The following is a 24,937-nucleotide window of genomic DNA, read 5'->3' on the forward strand; positions in this document are numbered from 1 at the left end:
CCTGAATTTGCAACAACTGGTCCTCAATTTGATGGTGAAATTGGAAAAAATGGTCCTCACTCTGAGGGCAAGACAGGTACACACAAACAAACTAGTGAATGGGCCGCTAAAATTCCTGGCCCAACCTGCTATGGCGTTGTTGAGCATCTACTTGACACACTCACATCGTCGTCTCTTGGCAAAAGAGTCGCAAGCTCCTCTGAAACTTAGCTGCCCTCTGTCCATCTCAAACAGTTAGCCTCTAGAGGCTAGCCTTGGTCTGCCGTTGTCTCTTGCGGGTCTTTCGCCCTGGTGGGCTCCTCCAATGTCACACTGTCATCTTCACAGTAATCCGCAACCATTATGCCCTTCTGCTGTTTGGTTCAGTCTTCTGCAGTTGGCCTCTAGTTAGCCTTCAGCAGCTGTAGCCTCTTAAGGGGTATCAGTGTTGTTATCTGGCAGGCCCCTCCAAGCCACCGCTGTGCCGTCTCTGCCGCTACCAATCTTTAGCAAAAGAGCGCGGTATGGCTGGCCGCGTATAGGTGGCTGCTGCTCTGGTCTGAGCTAAGGAACACTGTCTCAATTTACCTGTGTTGTCCAGGTGATTTATCCATCTTTTTTGGGCACTCTGACCAAAACAAACATGGATTGATGGCAGAAGCAAGATGCAAGTTCGCTCAGAAAATAAAAACACAACAACCAGCGATTAAAATTGGTCGAATTTATACCAAGCGGCTCCTGGTTGTGGCCGGTGTACGTCTAGTTTACATAGATCATTTTATAAATAGTCTTAATAGTCTATAATTAGTCTGTGTAGGATTGTATATAGGTCTATAACCTGCTGCAGTTCCATTTGAGCGTACAGTCGATCTCTACGTACAGTTACTAGTCCATCAGCTGTGTGCTGCCATAGTGCAAAACATGTCTGCCTCCACAAATGCAAACCCACTTCTATGTAATTAGAAATCAAATTTCTAAGGTAAGCCAAACATAAAAAGCGATACTTTCAGTTTTTAGGTGATAATAAATAAGATACGTATAGATAATATATTACATTTATGTCTGTAAATTCCTGTAATAATTACACACTGTAACTTTAAAATAAAGCTAATTGAATTTAACAATAGAGTTTAGTTTACTAAGCCATACTGATCTGAATGTTCAAAAGCTAAAGGCATATTACCTTCATGCACTCATCAGCATATTTCAATTAATTATATCTGTTGGTTTTGGATTTTATAAGAAATGTTTAAATATTTAAAATCAAACACACTTTGCTTCCAGTAAAATTGACTTTGAACAGGTTATGGTATAAAATCTGGTTTAAGGACCACAGCTTTTATGTCCAAGCAGGCTTTCAGACCATACAGAAATATTTCTTTTTTTTTTTAACAATCTTAGGAAAGGAGCAAATAACCTGCCTGTGCTGTAGAGATAAATTTTCCTCTTCTTTTGAACTTTATAAAGCTGCCTCTTCTTCACACCTACCTGGGACATGTCTACATCTGCTATATGTTATATCCTGTGAGGCATTCCATTAGATTTTTCTTTGCCTCTGCTTTTTATGTCCAGTCAGTAAGCAAGATGGGAGTCCAGAATTAAACTTTTGGTTCACCAAAGCATTTGACACTGAACAGCTGTTAGTGTCCTGACTGGGTTTGTGCATTGGAATTAAGTTATAACCAATATTTATTCCCAATGTAAAAATTGTCTTGAAAATTGTTAGCAATATCTAGATGGTCCTTCATAATGCATTTGATACATGGCTATTTCTATCATCTTCATCCTCGCTGAGTGCTGGTTTCTGACACCCATGCATTAAAAAAAAAAACTTAACACATCTTTCTGTCCTTCTATACCATACCTGCATCTCTAAAGTCTCCCTCATTCATTCGTTCAGAAATATGGTTAATACCTCCAGGCACAAGCAATAGTTTGGAATGAGGCCCAGAGTTGTGTCTCTTTTGGCCCTCTGAGAGATAAGACCGTCTGTTTTGGTTTGGAGTCTATCCAATATTTCTTGAAAGGGAGAAAGTTTAGAACTGGTATGATTACAAGTGTCCTCTCTCCAGATTAGGTATGGTTTGGGATACTGCATTTGGAACATGACCAAGACGTGGAGTGAAATTTCCAATTTACAGTGCTCCAAAGACATTATTCTTTTTCTGGGTTTGCAAAGTGTGTGGTCCAAAGTAAAGGATCTGTAATTGTCACTAATATTATTTCTGCAGCAAAGAAAATATTTGTTTTCCAAGGTTAAAATATTTTGGGTTATTTAATTTTGCCCATATTAAAATATTTGTCTCATGTATAAGATACAGTTATTATGTGAAAACTGTATGCTAGTGAAGATTCATAGTCATCCAGGTCAAAGTAATTCAAAAAAAGTTAAAAAAAAAACCCACTGGGCTTTGTTTTCAAAGTTTGAAGATGATTCGCTTCCCATCCAGGAAGCTTTTTACATTCAAAATGCCTGAAATAGCATTAAATTCCAAGCTTTATAGAAGCGTTGCTGGCTTAAAAAAAACATGCAAACTGAACAGGAAGCGGAGTGGTGTATGCAGTTCAATGCATTGAGGAATGCTCTGATCTTTATATTGGAGAAGCCAAACAACTTCTCCGTAGACGCATGGCTCAACACAGGAGAGCTACATCCTCTGGACAAGACTCTGCTGTCCACCTACCCCTTATGGACAAAAGACATTCTTTTGAGGATCAGAATGTTCACATTTTGGACAAAGAAGAAAGGTGGACTGAAAGGGTTGTAAAGAAAGCCAATATGTTAAAAGAGAAAATTTCAGTTCTCAAAAACCTACAACGCAGCAATACAGTTGATTCCTTCCTGATATCATAATCCTCTTCGACTTGCAGGGGACCAAGACATTTTGCCCAGTCAACCAGGCCAACAATGCCCCTAACTCCCCTTTTTCACAGTCATAGGCCAGTATAGGGTATTGTAGGCTAACAAAGACCTCAATGACTCCTACTACTAAGGGGAGGACCTTCTCTTCCGGTTCAATTTGTATGTTTTTAAGTCAAAACAAGGCTTTGATGGACCTCTCAATACAACTTGGAACTCAATGATATTGGTGAGTCATTTTGAATGGAAAAAGCTTCCTGGGTGGGAAGCAAATCATCTTTGGAGAACAGAGTCCAGCGGTTTGTTTTTTTTAACTTTGCTTTTGTTGCAAGCTTTAAATGTGAGCATGAGAGGCTGTGAGAACTATGTATACAGCAGGAAACACATTGTTTAGAATGATCTGCAGCAGCCTGGTTATCTGTTACTTGCTGTAAAAGGTATTTTGCAATTATTGTGTAGAAATATTTGTACATTTGTTGTCTATATGTTCTAATTATGTATACCGGTATGTTTAGAGTGTACAAGACTGTGAGAGAAGCTACCAAGGATATCCGAAGTTGAGGTAATTATTTGGTAAAGCCTGTGTTTTTTTTTTACTCAAAGTTCTTTTGTAAATAAAGTTCTAAAGCTTTTTTATTTATTTTTGTAGTTTTCACAGTGTTTAATAGAGTCCATCTGAAAGAAGCTGTGCCAGTGTTTGGAACTACAGGATCTAACTTTTTATACAGCACTAAGTAATACTTAAACCTTAATATATCCTCCGGTAGATCCCTGTGAAGATCATCTAAGTGTTTTGAGACAACTGAGCAGTCTTTCTCCCCCCTACTGGCTCTGCTTGAAAAGAACTTACTTGCAAGTTTGTTTCAGTGCCACAAACCTGTTGGCAGTCTCATAGCTTTGTTCTCCTTCTCGCAGTAAGATGAACGGTTTTAAGGCCTCAATAGCCAAACGCCTCAAGCTGCGCTGATTATAGAGCATTTTTTATTTTATTTTGGAGGTTTATATCATGGTAGAGCAGAAAAGAAAAGAAAGAGATAACGAGAATCAGACTGGGTCAGTGATTGTAGAAAAGTGAATTTGGGCAAGGCCTTTTTTGCAAAACTGATGCAGATCTCGTATTGTTGTTATTGGACGTGTAGGTAACACATGTGCTAACCTCTGTTACTATTGCTATTGTGACTTTAGAGTGATTGATTTTAGCCTGCAGATTTACCCTTACTATATGACTTGTCTGAACATAACTTATGTTTTCGTTAATAATTGTGATCTACACTGGTTTTCATCAGACAGTGAACAACACTACTCAAGTTCTCTGACATTTGGTCGTGTAGCTGCTTTTAGTGACAACACTGTAGGTGGTCAGTCAGTCTTTACAACAATGCTATTTTTAAAAGTCAGTGTGACTCTATAATTACTTAGTGTTGCTTTAAGCTTACATTTTTTTTTGGTGTGCACCATGTTCAAAATCCTATTTAAGAGTGTACAAGGGCCAGACATTTATAAGCAGATTATTCTAAGTGTTGAAATGCTGATTAACACTTAGTAACTAGAAAAGAGTCAGATAGATCAAAGAACCACTGACACCAATGTACAAAGGGTATCATTTAAGATGAAAGTAAATCCAAGTACATCTGAGCAAGTATCTTTAAAAGATCAGAGCCAATCAAAGTCTCAGATTACCCATGAATCTTATAGGGGGAAAAGGACAGTCAGTCACAACGTCTTGAAAATGCTGGGTTTTGTAAAAAGTACGAAGAATTTTTTTAAATAATAGATTAGTCTCAGACTTATTCATACCATGCTTTTCAAAAGTTAAATGTTTCCACTCCATGTCACGGTGCGTTTTTATTAGAATGTTATGATACAGAAAAACACAAACTTCTACATGATTGACAAAAAACAAATTAATTTATTTCAGAAGTCTTAAAAAGTATTTTAAATCCCTAATAACACCAAAACCTCACCCCAGTAACATACCGACAAGCAAACCTTGAAGTCTTGCAGTGCTTTGTCTATAATATGCAAATGCAGATACCTTTTCTTTCAGCATACATCTAGCTAAAAAAGCTGCCACTCAGTAGCTACCTCAAACTTGTGTAACATTGATCTTTGGTCACACCAGATGAATTTAATAAGAGAGCTTAATTTCAGGCACTGCAACTGTGCAAAATGCAAGTGTTTTTTGTTTTTTTTATAACTACAGATGTGTGTGCAGAACATTTGCTTGATGAGATACTAATTAATTAATTAACTGCCAAATTAATGCATTTCATAACCTTGTTTTATCATATGCTTAAAAGAGACAAACACTAATACCTGCAGTAGCAACAAATGAATTTTCTTGTATGAATCAGGCAGGCAAACAAGAAGAAACGGCTATATTCTATAATCTTTAAACAGCTGTGTTTGTAAAAGCAAAGCTGCTCACAATTCTCACTTTGTTTAGCAGCAACATGTTCATAAAGTAATTATGCACTAAATCTTTTTTGGAATCATTTATTTTAAGCAAAATCTTAATTGTTTACCTGAAACAAAGTTTAACAGCAGAAATAGAACTCTAAATTATATTTCTTCAACTTTTTTTTTCAACAAAGATATAGACATGCCTTCGTTTTTGTCTAAGATTCATCAGTAGCAGAAGAAAACATGAAAACACATGCTCCTATCTAGCAGAATGCACTGCCTATAGCCTGTCTGAATTATGAATCCCAAGGAAGTGGTAGTATAGGTGGGGGTGTCTAGAAATGTGGGTGCATAAAGAATCTCATGATCAAAATATAACAATATTGCCACTTGGATAATATGCATGCAGTTTTCCATCCTGCAGAGGGAAAGAAAGCAAGAAAAAGGTCCAACAAACTACAGGTTCTTGTAAAAATGTAATAATATGGTAAATAGTTTGTATATAAAGTAGCATCTTTTCAAGTAATGAGGGTCTAACACACTTTACGCCACATTCAGTTAATTACAATCCACACATTGATGGTAGCAAGCTACACTGTAGCCACAATTCGACTGGGGCATACTGACAGAACAGGGGTTGCTGAACACAGGCACCATCAGTAGGCAATGCAAGGGAACTGTCTTGCCCAAAGCCACCACTGAGACAACAGAGCAGGGGTTCAAACCGGCAACCCTCTGAATGCAGGACAAACTTCTGCATTCCATGCCACACTATTACTGCTAGTCCTTGAGGCTGTCCAGAGCCTATATAGGTACTGCAGGTGAAAGTCTCCAATCCAATTTTATTTGCTAAGCACTTAAAAACAACCACAGCTGACCAAAGTGCTAAAGAGCTAAAACATGGGTCAAAATAATATTGCCACAACCACATTAACAAAATGGTGTAAAAGATAAAGGAAATAAAGGGGGAAAAAAAAGATAAAATAAAATAAAGCCCTCTGTCTTGCTACTGTAGGTGTTAAAACACCTAAAACACTGCAGAGAGTACCCTGAATCCTCTTTGATGCAGCTATGAGCATGCCTTTAACTGTTGAGCAGGTTCTAGAAAATATTTCCTTAAATTACCTGCAAAACAACCTAGTGAGAGTATGTATCATTAGAAAAGGAGCAAGATGCTAATTCATTCACAGATGAAAAAAAAAATGCCTCAAGCTCAAAGAGAAAAAACTGTCAAAAAAAACCACGAGAGGTATCTCCTGAATAAATGCAATCTTTCTGCCATGTGAAGAAGGGAAAATTCAGATATTCACCCAATTTGTGATGAATAGCAAGTTGATCTTTAAGGCAAAATAGATTTGGTGTTTAAAATTGAATCAAGCTGCTTTATATTGGGGTATTATTGAATCTGAGTTACTATGACCTGGAGGACACAGCGTGTATACAGAATATTAAGACCGGAGAAGGGTTAAGGAGTATGTATATATTTCCTTCAATTAAATTTGGCTTTAAATAACTATGAGAAATAGAAGAGTGTAATAATTGATATCTTGGTCAAACATTTGTAAATATGTGCCCAAAGTTACACTGTGTTATATAAAAAAAACATTATAAAGGGGATGATTCTCAGTCCTTATAACAATAACAAATCAGAACCCAACAGATGCTTCAAACTTCAATAAAGGATTTTTCCCATAGCCATTCTCAAATGAGCTGGTCTGTGTCATTTGAGAAATGATACAAACAAAAGCAATTTGTCATTGACTTGCCCCCCCGCAAGGCTTTTAAATTGTGCAATCAGGGAGTTCTTGAAACAGTCAGATTAAGTTTTCTTAATTATCATGTTTGTGTTCAAGTGTCATTATTAAAAGAACAATTATCGCTCATTAAAAGCTCAAACAAGTACAGAGCCTTGCAGAAGAACATAATCAACACATCCCTGTCCTTTGTTTTCACACAGGGACCTCATTAAAAAAGTACTGTGTGTTTTACTCTCAGTATTTGACTTGCAAAAGTGCACTTTATGGAGGATCTGCTTACCATAACCTGTCCAACGAAGGCGTTGTCCTGTTCCTCAATGACTGTCAAGTTCACTGGCAGTGAAGAGTTGAACGCTGGATCATTGTCATTAACATCAGTCACCACCACGTTCACCATAGTAGTGGAAGTCTTCAAAATGATACAAAACAATTAGATAAAATTGATAAAAGTGATTTCTCATATAATAGCTCTTAACTCAAGAAAATGAAATAAAATACTTTGGAATCCAATATCAAACTTTAGTGAATATATTCAAAACCTGAAATCCTTAATGAGCTTGAGATGCCTCCATTTAACTCTACTTGACTTCATGCTGTATGATTTTCATTGTGCATTTGGCAAGTGTAACCAAAATATTGTGGGTCTTAAAACAGCATTGGTTCATGTTTTTCCTTCTTGATGTTGGCCACTGACATTTTGTTAACTTTACAGCAAGTGCTGATTTCAAATACAAAAAACAGTCACTTATTATGAAAACTGAGGGATTTGTGTGGCTCTGCAGAAAATACATTAAAATCTCTGACAACATCTTATTAAAGATAAAGATATATCCACATCAAATATTAATGTTGCAAATTTTCTGCATGATACACCTGGCTTTTTTTCTCTTGACATTACATCTCCCTGTCAAACCAGTCATGGGTATGGTAGTATGGTAAGCCTATTGAACATATCGTCATTTTGACTAGTCACAACTGCAGGTACTAATTTTGGCTAATCTAATTACAGATATCTTGAATGATGAGTTTTGACAGGAAAACATTATGTTGCATATAACAGTAATCAATATAAAGTCTAGGTATTATATCTTCAAAGGCTTGCCATATATGCGGACACCACGGCATGCTTCTACCCAGCTAGGTTTACAGCATTACCAAAGAGGAGGAATTTCCTCTGCATTCTGGTTTCTATTTTGGGTCCCACCCACCCAACCTCACCTTTACTGTGACAGTCAGTGTGCTCTATGTAAGATAGAAAGCTGAACAACCTTGCTGGCAGCAGATCTGCTCCTAGATCAGCCAGTAACACCAGCTGATCCAGGAGCTGCGGCTGTATAATCTCCTCCAGCGATAATTCCCTCTATCTAGGTGCAAGTCAGAACTGCTGCAGGGAGGGTGATTAATCTCTAGTGAGTTCTTGAATGACAAAGCTTTGCTTCAGCTGTGCTTCTTCACCTTACACGCCAACCCCATCCAGTTGATGATTGGCTGATGTGACACAAATTAAGCATAGAAGTTTAGATTTGATTAATTTCTGCTAAATTATACTTTGCTTTCTCTGTTCATCTACTTGGCCTATATTAGCAGTGCAGTGAAATATGCGCACCAAATACATCCCTAATTCCTGAAACACTGAAATATTTAATTGCCACATTCGGTTTGGTGTGAACATACCTTAATTTGAACTTCTTTAAAAAAAAGCCAGAAAGAACAAACAAATAGGAAATAATAATTTTTCTAGAACAATATCCAAGTGTCTTTCAATGTTGTCCATGGGTGTGTCAGGCAAACTTTACTTTTTAAAGAGATACTTCAGATTGTTTTACCAGTAATAGTTTCTCTATATGGCTGAATAAATTCTGCAAATTCTACCTCTGGTGCAAAGTTATTACAAAAGATGCCATTCTTTTACACCCCCCCGCCCCCCTCCCCCTGCTTAGCTGTCCAATGCCAATCAGCCGAGTAAACTTAGCCTGTTTCAGATTTCATTATTATAACTGCCCTAGAAAAAGAGGGTGTTACATTCAGAAGTTGGGTTACTTGTTGCTTTACTGTCTTATGTCAAAGCAGTAATAGAAATAAAAATAATTTACCTATATTACCATAAAACTTAATATCTTGATATTATTTCAGTTTCATTCTTACATCACAGGTGTAAATGTCCATGTTATTTTACAGAAATGCACTGGCAAAAAGATTCTGCAATGGAGGTGTCTACTGGGAAAGGCTGGGAGAGGAGTTTTGGGCTAAGTTTATTGAGAAGAGACAGCCATCAAGGCTGGAGGAACAATGTGGTACAGTCTAGCCTCAAGCGTGCAGCAAACTTAAAAAGGAGGCATTGACAGCTGCAAAGAACCGATAAAAATACTCCTGCCACATACTGCGAATGCGCAAAGCTACGTGTAGGAGTTAGGCCAGATGAAGACAAGTGATCTGTGTTAGTTTTAGTAGCCACATTGTAAACAGTGCAAATAATTAGGGTAATATAAACTTTGTTGCTTGTATATCACCCTTTCCTGACTCTAGATCTCCAATCTATGTCCTTTATTTTTCATTTCATATTGTGGATTGCTTTTTATAAAACATATTTTGAAACTGATGCCTGGATTAAGTGTTGGTAATAAATTGACAACTATTACGTTGATGTATTATATTATATATTTGCTTTATTATTGGTTGCATTGTTTGGAAAGATTTGTTCCTTTTGTTAGTGCAATGACAATGAACAGCACGTGCAAAAGCTTAACACTTAATAAAGATTGTATAGCGAATTGAAATAGTCTTTTTGGTGTTATTTTGTTTAAAAAAATCTTTAGCTAGTCACACTAGTCTGTAATAATCTTACATAGCAAATCAATTGAGTGTAATATGCAGCAGTCAAAATGACCAACAAGAAAGCTTTCTTGTTTATATAAAAACGATTTGTGCAAGATATCTATTTATAATAATAACAAGATAAAGCCCCATAATAATAATAGATCATGTGTCATTTCTACTGTGCCAATGGAGACTCAGCTGTTCCCATTTCTCATTTAGGAGGTGAATTACTTTTGCTGATCAAGCCCCAATATTTTAAAATATGAGTCTGGCACCATTTTGAAAATATTTCTCAAGTCCTTATGCTAGCAAAAGGTTAAAGCTGATTGATTTAACCTTTTGATGCAGTTAGGAAAGTACACAACTGATCATTTGCCTATGCCAAGCTGACCTGCATCTAACCAATAGTGCCTTTACAGGAGGATAGATTTATTGCACCAACTTGTATAGTTCTCATCTCTGGCAGTATGATGGATTCACTCGCCAAACGGCCAATTAGGCACTTTGTAGTCTGACACTCTCCCAACAGGACATTTAATAATAAAAGATACAAACAGGTATGTGTATGTGTGCACAAGTGAAGACAACAAGGCCTTTTGGGTGATACTGATTAATGGCCAGTGTAATGCATCTAGTCCTCTGTTCTTCTTTCTCTAGCATTTTTCTCTGAATTCACTTCTGCTGTTGGGTAGCTCATACCATTCTTCTCTTTTTCAAACTCATCTGCCTCTTATTCAATAAGCTTTGTAATACTGTGCCAAGCAGAAAAATGTTTGAATTTATCTTTGCCGTTTTTCTAACTTTATGTTCTTCAGGACACAAAGATAATGCGCTCGTCATGAAGCCCTAGAGTCTGGTGGAAAAGTAGTGTGGTTATAAGTGCGTATCAAGGCATATTTATAGGACAAAAAAAAAAAGGATGAACATCTCTTAAATCATTCTTCCTATACTTACTATCTACGTTTTTTTTCTCATTTTGTTTGCACTTTACACAGCCATAACAGTTACCAAAATAACAACTACCTTATGTATTCATTGATATTTAACTTTTTTTTTACTTCAAAAAAGAACAAATGTTTGATGCCTAACTAATTGAGGAAAATTAAAAGATAAATGGTAACTGACAAAAAGAAATGAGAGAAAAACTATTTGTTTTTGCTTTAATTTCATATTACAACATATAAAAAAACAAAGTAATAACAAAGTGAGTTTTAGGAAATTACTCAATTGGCCTAATATAGGTTAGGTAAAAGAAAATGTGGTTGGCATCAGACACTGCCTATTAAGATCAAATGGGACTCTGTCATTAAAAATATGGAAATGTGAAGATTACTTTTTTAAAGGTAGAAGTTAATAATTTCCATATGTGAATAAAACCAAGATTCATGCCAACATTGTTCTATAGAGTTCTTTCTTTTTACCTTTTAATTAGAAAAAAATCTTTTTCCAATTTTTAATTGGATGACGAAAAAGAGTACAAAAGTACTGAGAGAATCAGGTCTGCCAATGAGTGAAACCACAGCAAATTTAAAATCAACTGCAACATCTTTTTGTGTTGGTGCAACATACATGGCTTTAAGTTAAACGTTGACAAAAGTAAAATGTAATAACCAACTGATTATGTGATTTACAAGTGGCAGAAAATGGATGTCAAAGTGCCCTGCTTCCACTATGCACTTGCAACTTCAAAGGCACGTACTGTTGTAAAGACAAAAAAGCCCAGCTCCTTCAAAAGTGGAAGATAAAGGTGAGCATACTCACTTGTTTAAGGGGAGCTAAGACTGCAATGAAGCGGCATTCTAGACTCAATCAGTGACAGATCCAACCTGCTAAAGTTACAAAGCTGAGTTTTAAGAAAGACACCGGTATAAATCATCGATAAGAGCCAACCGCTGTTACTGATCTGCAAAATCCTTCAATATACTTTAAATTATCCTAATACTTGGACCAAAACTTTCACAGTGCTTTAATACTGTAAGTAAAAACCTTGACTTGGTAAAACTTTATGAGTACCTGTCCAATGACGTCCCTGTTGAGTGATGGACTACATCATATATCTTGCACCAAGACTTTGGCTGTTATTCCGTAAAAATTCAAAAAATATCCACTGGACTTGGACGGAATGACTATGACCTGGATGACTGAGAACCTTCATCAGCATTGGCTGTTATAGTTGTGATTTGGAACATTCACCTACATTTCTTCCGATACAACCTCAAAAGATGGTTAATACGATTAAGGTCTGGAATAACTGGAAGTCAAAACTCCTCAAACTTATTGTAGTGCTGCTTAAATCCCTTGTAAAACTTGTTTTTCCTGTCTGGGAGTGTATATTAACCTGTTGGATGAGGTCACAGTCTTCATGGGGATAATCCCTCCTGGAAGATTTTAAAGGGTCTTTATAATGGTCAGATAAGGTCAGAGTAGCTTCCCACATGGAAGGCAGGACTGAAAGTGGCCAAACAGAACATTGTGAAAACCATCATACCATCCATTTCCCTTTTCCCCACAGAACACTTTGGTGCAATCATTTTTCTCCGAAAAGTGATGCATGTATTCAGGAATTACTGCCTGGTCAGGTTCTGCGGTTCATGTCTCAGCATTGGTACCCTGAGTGATCTGCGGCTATGCAGCATCATTAAACACTTACATGCAAAAATGTCCCAAAGGACCGGAAACTCCGACCAGAGGACTTAACCTTTAGACCCTTGTGGAACTTTCTTTTATCCTTACCCTGCTTCGAAACATCAACCTTGGGAAAGTTACTTCAGTGACTAAAAATCCCCATCCCTTGACAGGTATAATGTGAGAGGTAACTGTTTTTCACTTTACTTGTCAGATGACAAAATTTCAATTCTGACCACTAACGTATTTCTGGAAGGTTATGTTAATCCTGCATGATGAAGCCTTTAAGCAACACTGATAAACAGTGCACTGGCAGTTGAACAGTGGTGAGGTGTGATGCTGTCAAGGTTGGATTGTAGCAGAATAACTCCTGCTACAAGGACCATGACTTGTTTGCCTTTCTGATTGAACAGCTGATAAATAAAGGTGTCGCTATCTATGCATTTTTGTAGAAGACAAAGTGTAGGAAAAGGAGACTAAGGACAGCAGCTGTAAGACAGCAAGGAGCTGGTGAATGTGGGTAAGTTTTGCAGGGATTACAGAAGTAAGGTGATGCAATAGAACTGGCAGATTGATAAAGAAAATCAATGGTGACTGGTGACAGGAAGATATCAGCAAAGGGGAAAGAAAGATTCACTAGTGAGACTTGCTGAATTAAAAGATCTGGAAACAAACTCTAACGGAATACCAGGGAGCAGCTGCAGAGTGGCGAACACAAAGAGGATGATGGCTCCAAAGTATGATTAAAACCAACAGTATCCTCACAAAAATAAAGGAGAAGAATTATAGTATCATTGTGGAGGCAATTTTTCAAAACAATTGAATATATATATATATATATATATATATATATATATACTTTTTTTTAACTTTTGGTTATTTCTTACGAATATATATATACTTTTTTTTAACTTTTGGTTATTTCTTACGAATTTTTGTTTTGGAGTTAACATTTTTTTAAATGTCTCTTTCCGTATGTTAAAACGGTGCCATTGGTGGCATTTCATTTCCAGCATGGTCTTGGCTTAATTTGCTCAGGGCTGTGAAACAACTCAATAAAGATAAACAGTTAGTATTAATGGTTTCTTACCCCATCTGGGCGTCCGTCTGAGGCTGTGACCGTCAGGATATAATGATCTAAAGACTCTCTGTCCAAAGGTTTGTCCAATATCAAATACCCTGAACTGTAGAGAGAATGCAAACTAATCAGATTGACATTGAAATTATATATGTGAAAAAAGATCAGCACAAATCTAAATGAAACAATAAAAAGCATTAGTAAAAGACAGATAAATGACAAAGGTGGATAAATATAGACACCATGGAGGAGAATACTTTTAATTTCACAAGAATTTTCTGGTCAGAATTAACTGACAGCTTCAATCTATTTGGAGGATTTATTTGTATGCAAATACAAGGTTGAAATCTAAATATTAAAGACATTTTGCAGAGCTCTGCAAAGAAATTTGTACCCAATTAACTAGGCCCATATTTAGCAATTTTCCAACTTTATATCCTTTTGGTATTGAATGGAGATATTTATCACAGGCTTTTAAGATTGCTTTTAAGGTAACCTTTAGAAACACTTTTTAAATCCAAATAACTTGATCAATTATTGATCTATATCTAATCCCCCTTCTTATCTAGAATTCTTGAGAAAATAGTTGCCAATTAAGTTTTTGAACTCTTAAATTGTAACGACCTTTTAGAAGAATTTCAATCATGTTAGAGCTCACCATAGCACTGAAACAGCTCTGGTAAAAGTTACTAATGATATTATAATGGCCTCAGATAATTCACTTGTATCTGTACTTGTCCGGTTAGATCTAAGTGCGGCATTTAATACAGTAGATCACAGGATCACAGGAAATTGTAGGAATTAAGAGAACAGTACTAGACTGGTTAGAATCTTATCTGTGTGACATATTTATTTTATTTAAGACTAATGATAAATCTTATTTTATTTACAGGGTTACTTGTGTTATACCACAGAGATCATTGCTAGGACCATTTCTATTTATTTTAAATACAGCTCCCAGTTGGTAGAATTATCAAACATTGTTATATGGCTGACACCTAGCTTTATTTTTCTTTAAATCCTCAAGAAACTGGCCAGTTTGACTATGTGCATGTCTTAAAGACATAAAAACCTGGATGACTCTAAACTTTAAGCTTTTGAATGATGGAAAAACATGTTGTTTTTGGACCAGAGTCTTTGAATAAGAAACTGATTTGTCAGTTACTTAATTAGGATTCCAGATAAGAATTGATCCCAGATAATAACATAAAAATCTTGGTGTTCTTTATTTTTTTTTTTTATCAGGACTGCCATTTAAATCCTATATTAAGCGTGTTTCAGGAATTTCCTTTTTTCATTTCTGGAATATTACAAAAACTGTTAATATCTTGTGCAAGGAAGATGCTGAGAAACAGTTCCTTTTATCTGTTAATTTAAGGCTGGACTACTGTAATAATGTAATAATTGATTATATATCTATATTGATTATATATCAAATAATTAATAAAAATAAAAAAAACTATATATATATATATATGTATACTGAAACCCTGAAGTGAATTGAAGGTTGTTATTATTTTAACAAAGTTTTAAATTATATGTTTCAAAAAAGATAAAGTGTGAGAAACAATGAGGTAAATCCTTAACCCAAAGAACTCTGCAAAAAATTTATACTCCCAAAACATTTTTATATTTTGTAATATATGAACAAACTGCAATATATTTTGTTTATTTTGTTGTTTATTATAACTGTGAATTGGAAGGACTATTATACATATATATATCTACATTTATATCCGCTTAATCCTTCCCTGGTGTAATGAATAAAAAGCTTCACAGTTTTATTAGATGAACAAAAGAATGCATCTTCCTCCTACTGCACAATTATGTGTAGTGTCACATAAAAATCCAGTTACACCCACTGGAATGTGTGGTTTTAACATGAAAGTATAAAAACATATTCAAAGAGTAGGTGCCTCTGAAAGGCACTAGATATTTATAACTTTTACCATATGTCCATATTTTTTCTGAAAGTAGAAAGTCACATTTCAGGTTTATTGATGAAATATTTGATAGGGACAGATAAAAATAAACATAAAAAATTATTACAAAATATAATCTGATGCCCGTAACACAATTAGCCACCGGCTAATTCTCCACACCCATCCGTATAAGGAATTTTAACATACAAATTGAAATAAAAGTAAGTACAATAAAATATTGTGATAGAGATGTAAAACAGCTTTTGAAATCCAGTTATGCAACCATTACATTTGAAAATTAGAACAGTCTTTTTTAAATATGATACAAGCAACAAATAATCCTCTAGAAAATAAACATATAGATCTTTTTCATAGACTTACTTCTGCTGCAATGCAAAATTTCCATCAATATCTCCACTCTGAATTTTGTACGTTATTGGATCCTTCTCCCGGTCCACTGCCTTAAAAGGAAACACACAGTTAAGAATTTAAAAAGACAGATTTATTAGTTTTTGCAAATGTTTTAATTGTGATTAGCTGCATATTAAAGAGTCAATATCACGCAAAATTATTTTTTGAGCTATCATCTATGTTATAAGGCTGATCATTCATCAAAATCATGCATAAAGGGGTATTTCACTTGATTCTTGCAACTCTGGGTAAACTCCATGCTTTCTGCTCTCTAAGCAGCAGCCCCTTGCTGTACTGTGAATACGAGCAGATAGAAAATATCTAAGTAAAAATGCTCCCTCCAGGAAACAGTTGCTGGAACTGTAAACAAACACCCACTCTCTCTGATCAGGGAGGGGTGATGTAAAACAGAGGGCTATTATTCTGGCTCAAAGTTAAGATGAAGTGGCTCTTTTAGCGGCTAATCTGCACAGGGCAGCAACTTTTCTTTTATGGTCATTGTCTAAGTCATGAAAACCATATAGTATTCTGGCCTCAAGAGGCCTCTGATTGTTTCCAGCCTTCAGAAGTGCTGTGATATGACAACGTCATAAAACGGGTGATACCCAGACTGAGAGAGGCAGCTTTGCTTCAAAGGCAAGTGTTTTTCTTCAGAGTTGGAAGAAAACAACTGTATTAAAAAAAAGTATTGACACTCTATATATATTCTCTATATATATTAAAAGGCTTTAGTTTGTCACATATATATAAGTGACTTTGAAAGACTTAAAAAAAACATAATAAGGGACCTTTAACACCCCAAAAACACAAGCATAATGGTCTTATGCTATGTAACTTTTTTGAAATTACAGAAAATGTGGGAAAACAAAGTCACGAACTGCATTGATGATTTTATTTAGTAGCCTTGTGAAGTGTAAGTCACTTGTAATTTTATTAAGTATGCAAGTCTGTGCTTATTGAAGTATAATTTATAGTGTCCAAAAATATATTTCTTGACTTTATCTCTTGATGTAATCATGGTTTGGATGTAACTCTGTATACCATAAGAGAGACTGAAAGAGAAAATGGGGCAGCATTAAATGTCTGTCTCTTCTGCCAGAGGGACAAGCAGTACGGTGACCAATGGTAGTGTACTATTGTATATTATTAGCAGTGTAAGTAGATGATTTCACAACAATTTTAAAAACCCTGCAAAAAACAAAAAAATTAGACTTGCAAAATTAGAATTAGACTTGAACAAAAACCTTTGCGAAGAAAGAATGCTGCAAAGCAGAAAACCTGCAATCACAGAAAATAGAGAGCGGCAAATACATGATGATAACACAAAATGCGTGTGAAGGAAAATGCTTCATGTCAAATAAACAACAGCAAGTCAAGAAAAGCTACAAATTATCTCCACATAACAAAAGTACTCCAAATCGGTAGGGGGAGACAATCATCAACTCATATGGGACCAGAACAATAGTAAAGTTTTTTTTTTTTCTTTCTTTCTTTTTGAAATTCCTTTTAGGGATTAATGAAGTATAACTGATTGAATTGAATAAACGCAATGCTCAGAGAGATTTATATCCTAAGATTTGTGTGTATTAAAACAATGGACACGTTTGTATGCACAGAGCAGATCTTCAAAGAAGCGACGCAGCGAAATGCGTTCGCATTCAGGAGCAGCATGTACAAACCACTTATCATATGGGCCTTCATCAATATGTAGGTCATATTCTAATGACCAATGTGAATTTATGGAGAGGTATTTGTTAATAGAAATATATACCACATGCGAAAAATAAATTTCAAATTGGAAACCAAAGTGCGGCCATAGTTTTTTCATTTTGTTTTGTTTTTGCTAACAGAAGTACTAAAACATATCTGCAGCCATTAATACTACAAAAGAGGAATGGTATAATGGAACAGGATGAAGATATATTCTGGTTGCATGCACTGTAAACATTTACTCAAACAATATTTTTACAATTGAAACAAATTTCTTATAATTATAGTTATTAACTTCATCTCAATAATTTTAAACCTCATCTTTATTTCACGTCTACTCTCAAAGTGTCTGTAGAACATGCAATCTGTTCATTTGCAATTGGCAAAAAGAAATCGGTCTAACATTGGGCAGCACTTTTTTGTAGATTGTCTAACTTTAACACCTGCAATAAGCCCACTTATTGCACATCCTAAAAAATTGCACATTCAATTTTGCACCTCTTTATTATTTTATTTTTTGAATATCAGGCCCTAAGGGCTTAAAAGAAAGGGTTGTGTCCATAGAGGTTAATAGTAATGTGTATGTTCTGGTTCCATAGGAGATTATGATTTTCTCCCCCTACAGTCTGGAGCACATCCCCTATTAGTTGCTAATTCACAGCTTTTTCTTAACTTGCTTTTGTTTTTGCTAATTTTAGCCCTTTTCCTGTGTATGTTGTTTGTGTTAGCATCATTTATTTATTTACAGTCATTCTGTGTTTACAGTTTGTTTCAAATATTGCTTCTCTTTTTTTCCTATGATAGCAGATTTGATCGTTTGGATCATTTATTATTTGCATGTGTTTTTGTGTTTTGTCTCTTTTCCTAATTTAAAAAAAAAAGTTTAATTATTGAGTTTGCAAGTCTAAAAATACTAGTCTATCGGACTTTTTAAATAATCTAACCTAATCATCCCTCAGCAGAGTTACATTTTTTTTGTAATAAAAAGAAGAAAAACAAACCTTAAATCATACAGAATATATTTTTTAATGCGGTAATGTTTACCAAACTTTCATGAAAATTCTGTAGTAAAACATGACAATGTTGATTTAAATGTATTCTAGGAGAAGATACTGTCCGAAAATTACAGGTAGAACGCACATTATGATAATGGCTGTCAGTATAGTATTATGGAAAACCGTATTATTAGGTGTCAAACATATTAAAACAATCCTTATGTAAAAAGGCTATTTTTTAACAAAACAGGAATATTGTCAAGTTATGTTTTCTATGTTTCTCAAACAAATATTGAAAATTAAACCCCTGAGGTTTCCTAGTAAACCCCTGAGGTTTCCTAGCAAACCCCTGAGGTTTCCTAGCAAATGCAAAAAGGTAATTTTTTAAATACACATTCATTTAGATTTTAATACATGCACAAGAACTGTTGGTAAAGAAATACAAACAAATTAATTCTAGCTATATTAATTAACATGTTTGTTATTTCTTTAAAAAGAACAGTTTATAGCAAAGTTGGATATACATTTACCCCTATGAAAAATCCACTACAGTATGACTAAAACATAACAATGCATATTTTATTTCATTTCATTATAAAAAGTAGGAAGGCTGGGAAATAAAACACAAAGTATGTTTTGTGTTTTATTTAAATTTTGTGTACATATAAAATATGTATAAGCATGAATAAAGTCAAAGCCGTAGGGCATTCAAGCTAGAAGTATAAAAGAAATGGCATCATACTCTTACCTATCAGCTCCACAGGATTTATATAATTATTGTAACTTTTGACCATAACATGTAAGAAAAAAAAAACAACGATGAAGAATAAATGTGCGTCTGAAGTAATTTTGCAAAGTTCCAAATAGGGTTTAGGGTAATAGTCTGTTAAAATCAAAAATAAAATCTCATTTGAAGCCTGGCTTTACATGATCTTCTATAAAATAGTAAATTGATCTTGTTGATCTTCTTTTATTCATAACTTTAATGTTGCTCTTACAACCCTTGATAAAATATTGTGTTATGCTGTATCTTTTATGACAGATTGTTTTATGAATTTAGGATTTCAAGATTTTTATATTGCTTATATTAGTGTCTGATCTTTCTTAATATACACTTACAGTAAGAGAGCTTCTGCTTATGTAATGGATCATTTCAGATGAAATTTCATTGTATTTATAAAGGTATTCTTATCTTATCAACTTACTGTATTTAAAATTATGCTGGCATATTTAGTTAGTAAAGAAATGCATAATTTTCCTGTTCTAACTTAATTGCACAACCCTTCCTCAAATTTAACACAAAGTACATTTTCAGTTTTATTTACATTTTGTATACGTATAATATATCTATTAGCATTTATAAAATCATAGCCCTAGAGCATTCAAGCTAAAAGGATAAAAAAATGGGCTAATACTCTTACCTATCAGCTCCAGTGGATTTAGACAATTATTGTAACTTTGAACTATAACATGTAAGAAAAAAGAACAACCATGAGGAAAAAATGTGGATCTGAAGTAATTTGCAATGTTCCAATTGGGGTTTGATAGTAGTCTGTTAAAATCAAAAATAAAATCACATTTGAAGCCTGGCTTTACACGACCTTCTTTAACATCTTAATTTGATCTTGTGTTATTTATTACTTTAATCTTGCTTTTGCAACTATTGCAATCCTAGATAAAATATCATGGTATGCGTATGGTAAATATTTATGCTTTTAAAATTTCAAGATTTTTATATTGCTTATATTAGTTATTTGTCTTTCTTAATATACACTTAAGAGAGCTTTTGCTTCTCTAGTGCATAATTTAAGATCTAATTTTATTGCAGTTATAGTTATTTTTATCTTATCAACTTACAGTATTTAAAATTATACTAGCATATTTATTTAGTAAAAAAAAAAGCATTATTTTCCTGTTCTAACTTAACTGCACAGCCCTTTTCAGATTTAACTGAAAAGTGCTCTATAAATTAATTCTGATGGAAAATATTAACACTGTCCAAGGAAACTGTAATTCCATGAATGGACAAAGGAAATACAACCATAGTATGGATAAGGCCTAAAATAAGCACTATTTTGATGTAAAAGATTGTATACCTCCGGCCTTGCCTAGTACTTATGTTGTCACCTAGTTGTAACAGCAATGAGCAGCTTTGTTAATTAAAAAAGGAAAACAAAAATGACATTTAATTATTGCAAGAGTTTAAAAGATTATCACACTTAATGAATTAAACCTTCCTGTGGTTACCCTGAGGTAATGGATAAATGATTGAAAAGAATTAAAAAAAAAGTCAAAAGAAATGGAACAATCTTATCTAAAACAAGCAGCCAGCACGGCGATGCAGTCGGTACAGTTAAAATTTGATCAAACCCTTCCTGATTCTCTTTGTAGTTAATGCATAATTGTGTGTGTGAGTGTGTCTACCTGCAAATTAAGAAGTGTAGCACCAGTCGTCATGGCTTCACTGATCTCAAGGTGGTATTGTTGGCGAGGAAAACGAGGAGGGCTCTGGTTGTTTGGGGGCAGAACTTCAATATAGACTGTTGTAATGGAAGACCTGAAAAGAGTTAAAATAAACAACACAATGAGGTTTTATCAAATGGAACAGACTGCAAGAGCACTTATATATAGTTTGTTAAATTTAAAATACTATTAGAGAAATAAGAAAAAGGAAATATATCAAAGCTTACAAAGATACTAAAGGCAGGCAACAGAGACACTCAATGATCCATGACTTAGTATAAGGGAGGTTGTTTTTAGCTGCTACTGTGTTTAATCAATGATGAAAAAAAGTAATGTCAACAACATGTAAGTGCCAAAGAAAGAGTCTGAATAGAACTAAGCTGCTGGGCTTTACAAAAGTCTGTTTCTGTGGATCTTGAGTTATCTATTTTTCAATCTGACAAACTGGTGTTTCAGTGACTCAGTTATCCAAGCGGAGGTGACCTTTTAGTGAAAGAACATTTTGATGTAGTCCTGCTGAGTGAATATAAGTGGGAACAGTTTGCCCTTTAGTGCTTCTTTGTTATTCCAGTTAACACTTTCCTTTTAGTTACTAAAAACTTTGCAGTTTCATAAGTAAACTTTATTCGATTATTACAATGAAGGGTATTGAAATCAGAAACACACATTGGGAAGATTGATTTTATTTGACCAAAAACTGCAATTTAAACAGAATAACCTTTTTAAAGATGAAAAACAGCAGAGAAAACAAGCTCATATATATATATATATATATATATATATATATATATATATATATATATATATATATATATATTTATATTGATATTAAACACACCTCATTTCATTAAAAATCCAATCCAGTTAAAGAAATAGAACCAAATGGTGTTAAACTTAGTAAACTAGTTTAAAAGTTTCAGTATTTAAAAATAATATGAATGAAAATTATTTATATCAACACACATTTTTTTGACAATACCTACGTTGATAAGATTAAAAATGGTTTTTCACTTAGAATACATGAAAATGTTAGTGGGTGGTCTGTCAGACCTTCAAAATGGGCGACATTTCTGCAAAATTGTGAAGGTAACTGTCAGTCAAAAGAAAAACAATATCCATTAATTGCTGATACTTTTTAATGCCCACTGCAAAAATGAGTAGCTATAAATTCATTCATGGACCTTGGCATGTCCTTAGTACTAAGAAGTTTGGCATTAACAAACCATGAAAGGATCTACTGATATATTTGAAGTATACCCCGAATGAAAAAACAAAACAAAGGTATTGCAGAGAGAGAGTGACAAATGTGGACACAAAGTGTGCATCTTGGCCACAATCAAAGAAAAGAAACAAATTCCTCTCACCATGAACAGGTGTTTCTCACAAGACACAGCATCAAAAGCTATAATCAGCCAATAGACCTTTCCGTTGCTGGTGCTTTCAGCTGTTAAATAAAGCTCTATCCAAGTAATTTTACTTTTCACTGCAAAAAATCTAAATCTAGATAAGTCATTTTTTCTTAAAATAAGTGCATTTGTTCTTGAATTGAGGAGCTAAAAGAGACATTCTGCCAATGGAACAAGACAATTTACACTTAAAATAAGAAAACACAATTGCATTGTCTTATTTCAAGTGCATATTACCTAATTATCTTATTTTAAGACTAAAAATACTCATTCCATTGGCAAACTATCTCATTTACCTGCTCAAATTAAGGGTAAATACACTTAATTTAAGAAATTTTTTACTTATTTCTAGATCGTTTTTGCAGTGCAGATAAATGGTCCTTTTCTGAAGGTAGGACTTTCGAGTCCCCCAAACATTGCTACAGAGTGGGGATTGACATGGATTGTTGTATTGTTAATTAATACTACAATGGCATAAGAGTATGCTAAAAAAAACAGTGATTAAAGCTTGATTTATTACACTCACTTTTACACATAATTTACTGTAAACAATCCACTATCAGCTCGGATTATAAAGATGCTGCTTAATTGTGAAAGTTTCTGATGTTTTCTGAGATGCCCATTCTTAAAGGCCTTTACAGATAGCCTCTCTGATTCGAGGTGTAGGTACCAGATCTGCTTGGGACTCGTAAGCCATATGATGACGTTGCCATACGTCATCGTATGGCAACGCCACTCGGACAAACTGTATTGCACACCTTTCTTAATAATGAGATCTTTTCTGGAGTCTCAACATATTATCACCCATATTTGCAATTCTTTTACGTTTCATCTGTGTTCTAAAGTAGCCGAAAGCAGAAAACGATCAGTCTTTAAGGAAAGCACTGCCTTTTACGACAAACCTCATCATCTTTAACAAGGTGACAAAAACAATTCTCAGTGCTTCTTCTTATTCAGATCTGAGAGAATCCATCCAGCCTTTTTCTGTCACGCTTAATCCCTTCTGTGGTGGCAAGGGGTGCTGGTGCCTATCTCGAGCTGTCTTAGGGCAAGAGGTGAAGTACACTGTGGACAGGTACCCAGTCCATTGCAGGGCAACACAGAGACACACAGGATGAACCAACATTCACGCAAACACTGACACCTAAGGAAAATTTAGAGAAGCCAATTAACATGTTTATGGACTGTGGGAGGAAGCCGGAGTACCCAGAGATAACCCACGCATGCACAGGGAGAACATGCAAACTCCACGCAAAAACACCCCGGGCCAGGAATCAAACCCAGCACCTTCTTACTGTAAGGCAAAGGTGCAACCCACTGGGCCACTGAGCAGCCCAGATCTGAGAGCAGTGAAGGACAAGTGGAAGATCTAAAAAATGACTTTTGTAGAGATTTTAGACAAAGAAAACATTCATTCTACTGGTAGAAAATAAACGGTTGTTGTTGACACATATTTATAAGTATTGTAGTTTAATATAACTAACTGACAGGGCTAAAATAGGCGAACCTGTGAGCTACTGAGCAGAGCTAGCCACAGAGCTACCCAGCTCTCCCCTTAATATCTTAGTCTTGCAGTTACTTTGTTATTCAGCTTTGTTATCAAGCAGATAAAACTTAATCGGTCATTAGACACGCGAAAACATTACAGATGCTCCCGACTTGGCCCACGGGCGGACGCTGAATTGTTATCATCGTTGTCCAGGCAACCACAGTACTTTAAATACTGTAATGTGGCAAGGTTCACCCAATCATATAGCATAATGTCAGTACCATGCACAGGGTCCAAGCAGATCGGACCACCCGAGCAGATCTGGCGCCTACACCGGCACATTGTTTTAAAACTCCACTGACAGATATAATTCATTTAGGTAATGTACACTTTATGTTCGGTTTATGGAGCTTCAAAGTTTTGTGCTTCAGAATATCATGGTTGCCAAGTGAAAGACGTTATTGAGGTAAGGGCAGGAAAAGATGGTGATGCATTTGGTTCCTTATTTCCACTTATCACCAGACTGAATGTGTGATAAGAGTTTTCTTCACAACTTCTCCCATTTGTTATAAGCCTGATTTGAATAAATGTAATGTGCCTTCTCATAGTTATGAAAAGAAAAAAACTAAAATTGTCAAAGACTCCTTATAGTTGGGTAAAAAGCATCCCCCGCCTTCCTAGGCCCCTCATTACACACAGAGCTTCAAGAGCATCTTGAATTACCAACTACCTTTCTTATGAAAACAATGAGCATTTTTATCAGATGAAATATCTTTTATGAACACGAAAGAGCCTGGTGCCAAAGAAAAAACTTAATCAAACTTATTAAAAGTGATGTGGCAATGTCAGACATTTCAGTTAAAAAAAAAAAAAAATTAGATGAGAAAAAAAAAAACAACTTATCTGGATATCAATGGAAAAAAAACATTAAATAAGAATAAATATACATATGAACATGATAGGTACAATTGCAGGAATAAAATAAATACATTCAACAACAAAGGCTGAGGATACCATTTGAA

General features: G+C 34.8%; 1 protein-coding gene across 1 annotated transcript in view; it reads right to left on the minus strand.

The window, feature by feature from the left end:
- The window catches only part of LOC107085073 (protocadherin-15-like), a 298,610-nt gene that overhangs the window by 104,123 nt on the left and 169,550 nt on the right, over positions 1-24,937 (minus strand). Inside the window, exons 17-20 of the mRNA XM_015375218.1 lie at positions 20,982-21,114; positions 15,823-15,902; positions 13,532-13,625; positions 7,280-7,408 (exon numbers count right to left, since the gene is read on the minus strand). Coding sequence (XP_015230704.1) covers positions 7,280-7,408; positions 13,532-13,625; positions 15,823-15,902; positions 20,982-21,114 — 436 coding nt within the window. The remainder of the gene's footprint in view (positions 1-7,279; positions 7,409-13,531; positions 13,626-15,822; positions 15,903-20,981; positions 21,115-24,937) is intronic.

Source organism: Cyprinodon variegatus, unplaced genomic scaffold (assembly GCF_000732505.1).
Source record: "Cyprinodon variegatus isolate N-32 unplaced genomic scaffold, C_variegatus-1.0 Scaffold115, whole genome shotgun sequence".
Classification (NCBI taxonomy): domain Eukaryota; kingdom Metazoa; phylum Chordata; class Actinopteri; order Cyprinodontiformes; family Cyprinodontidae; genus Cyprinodon; species Cyprinodon variegatus.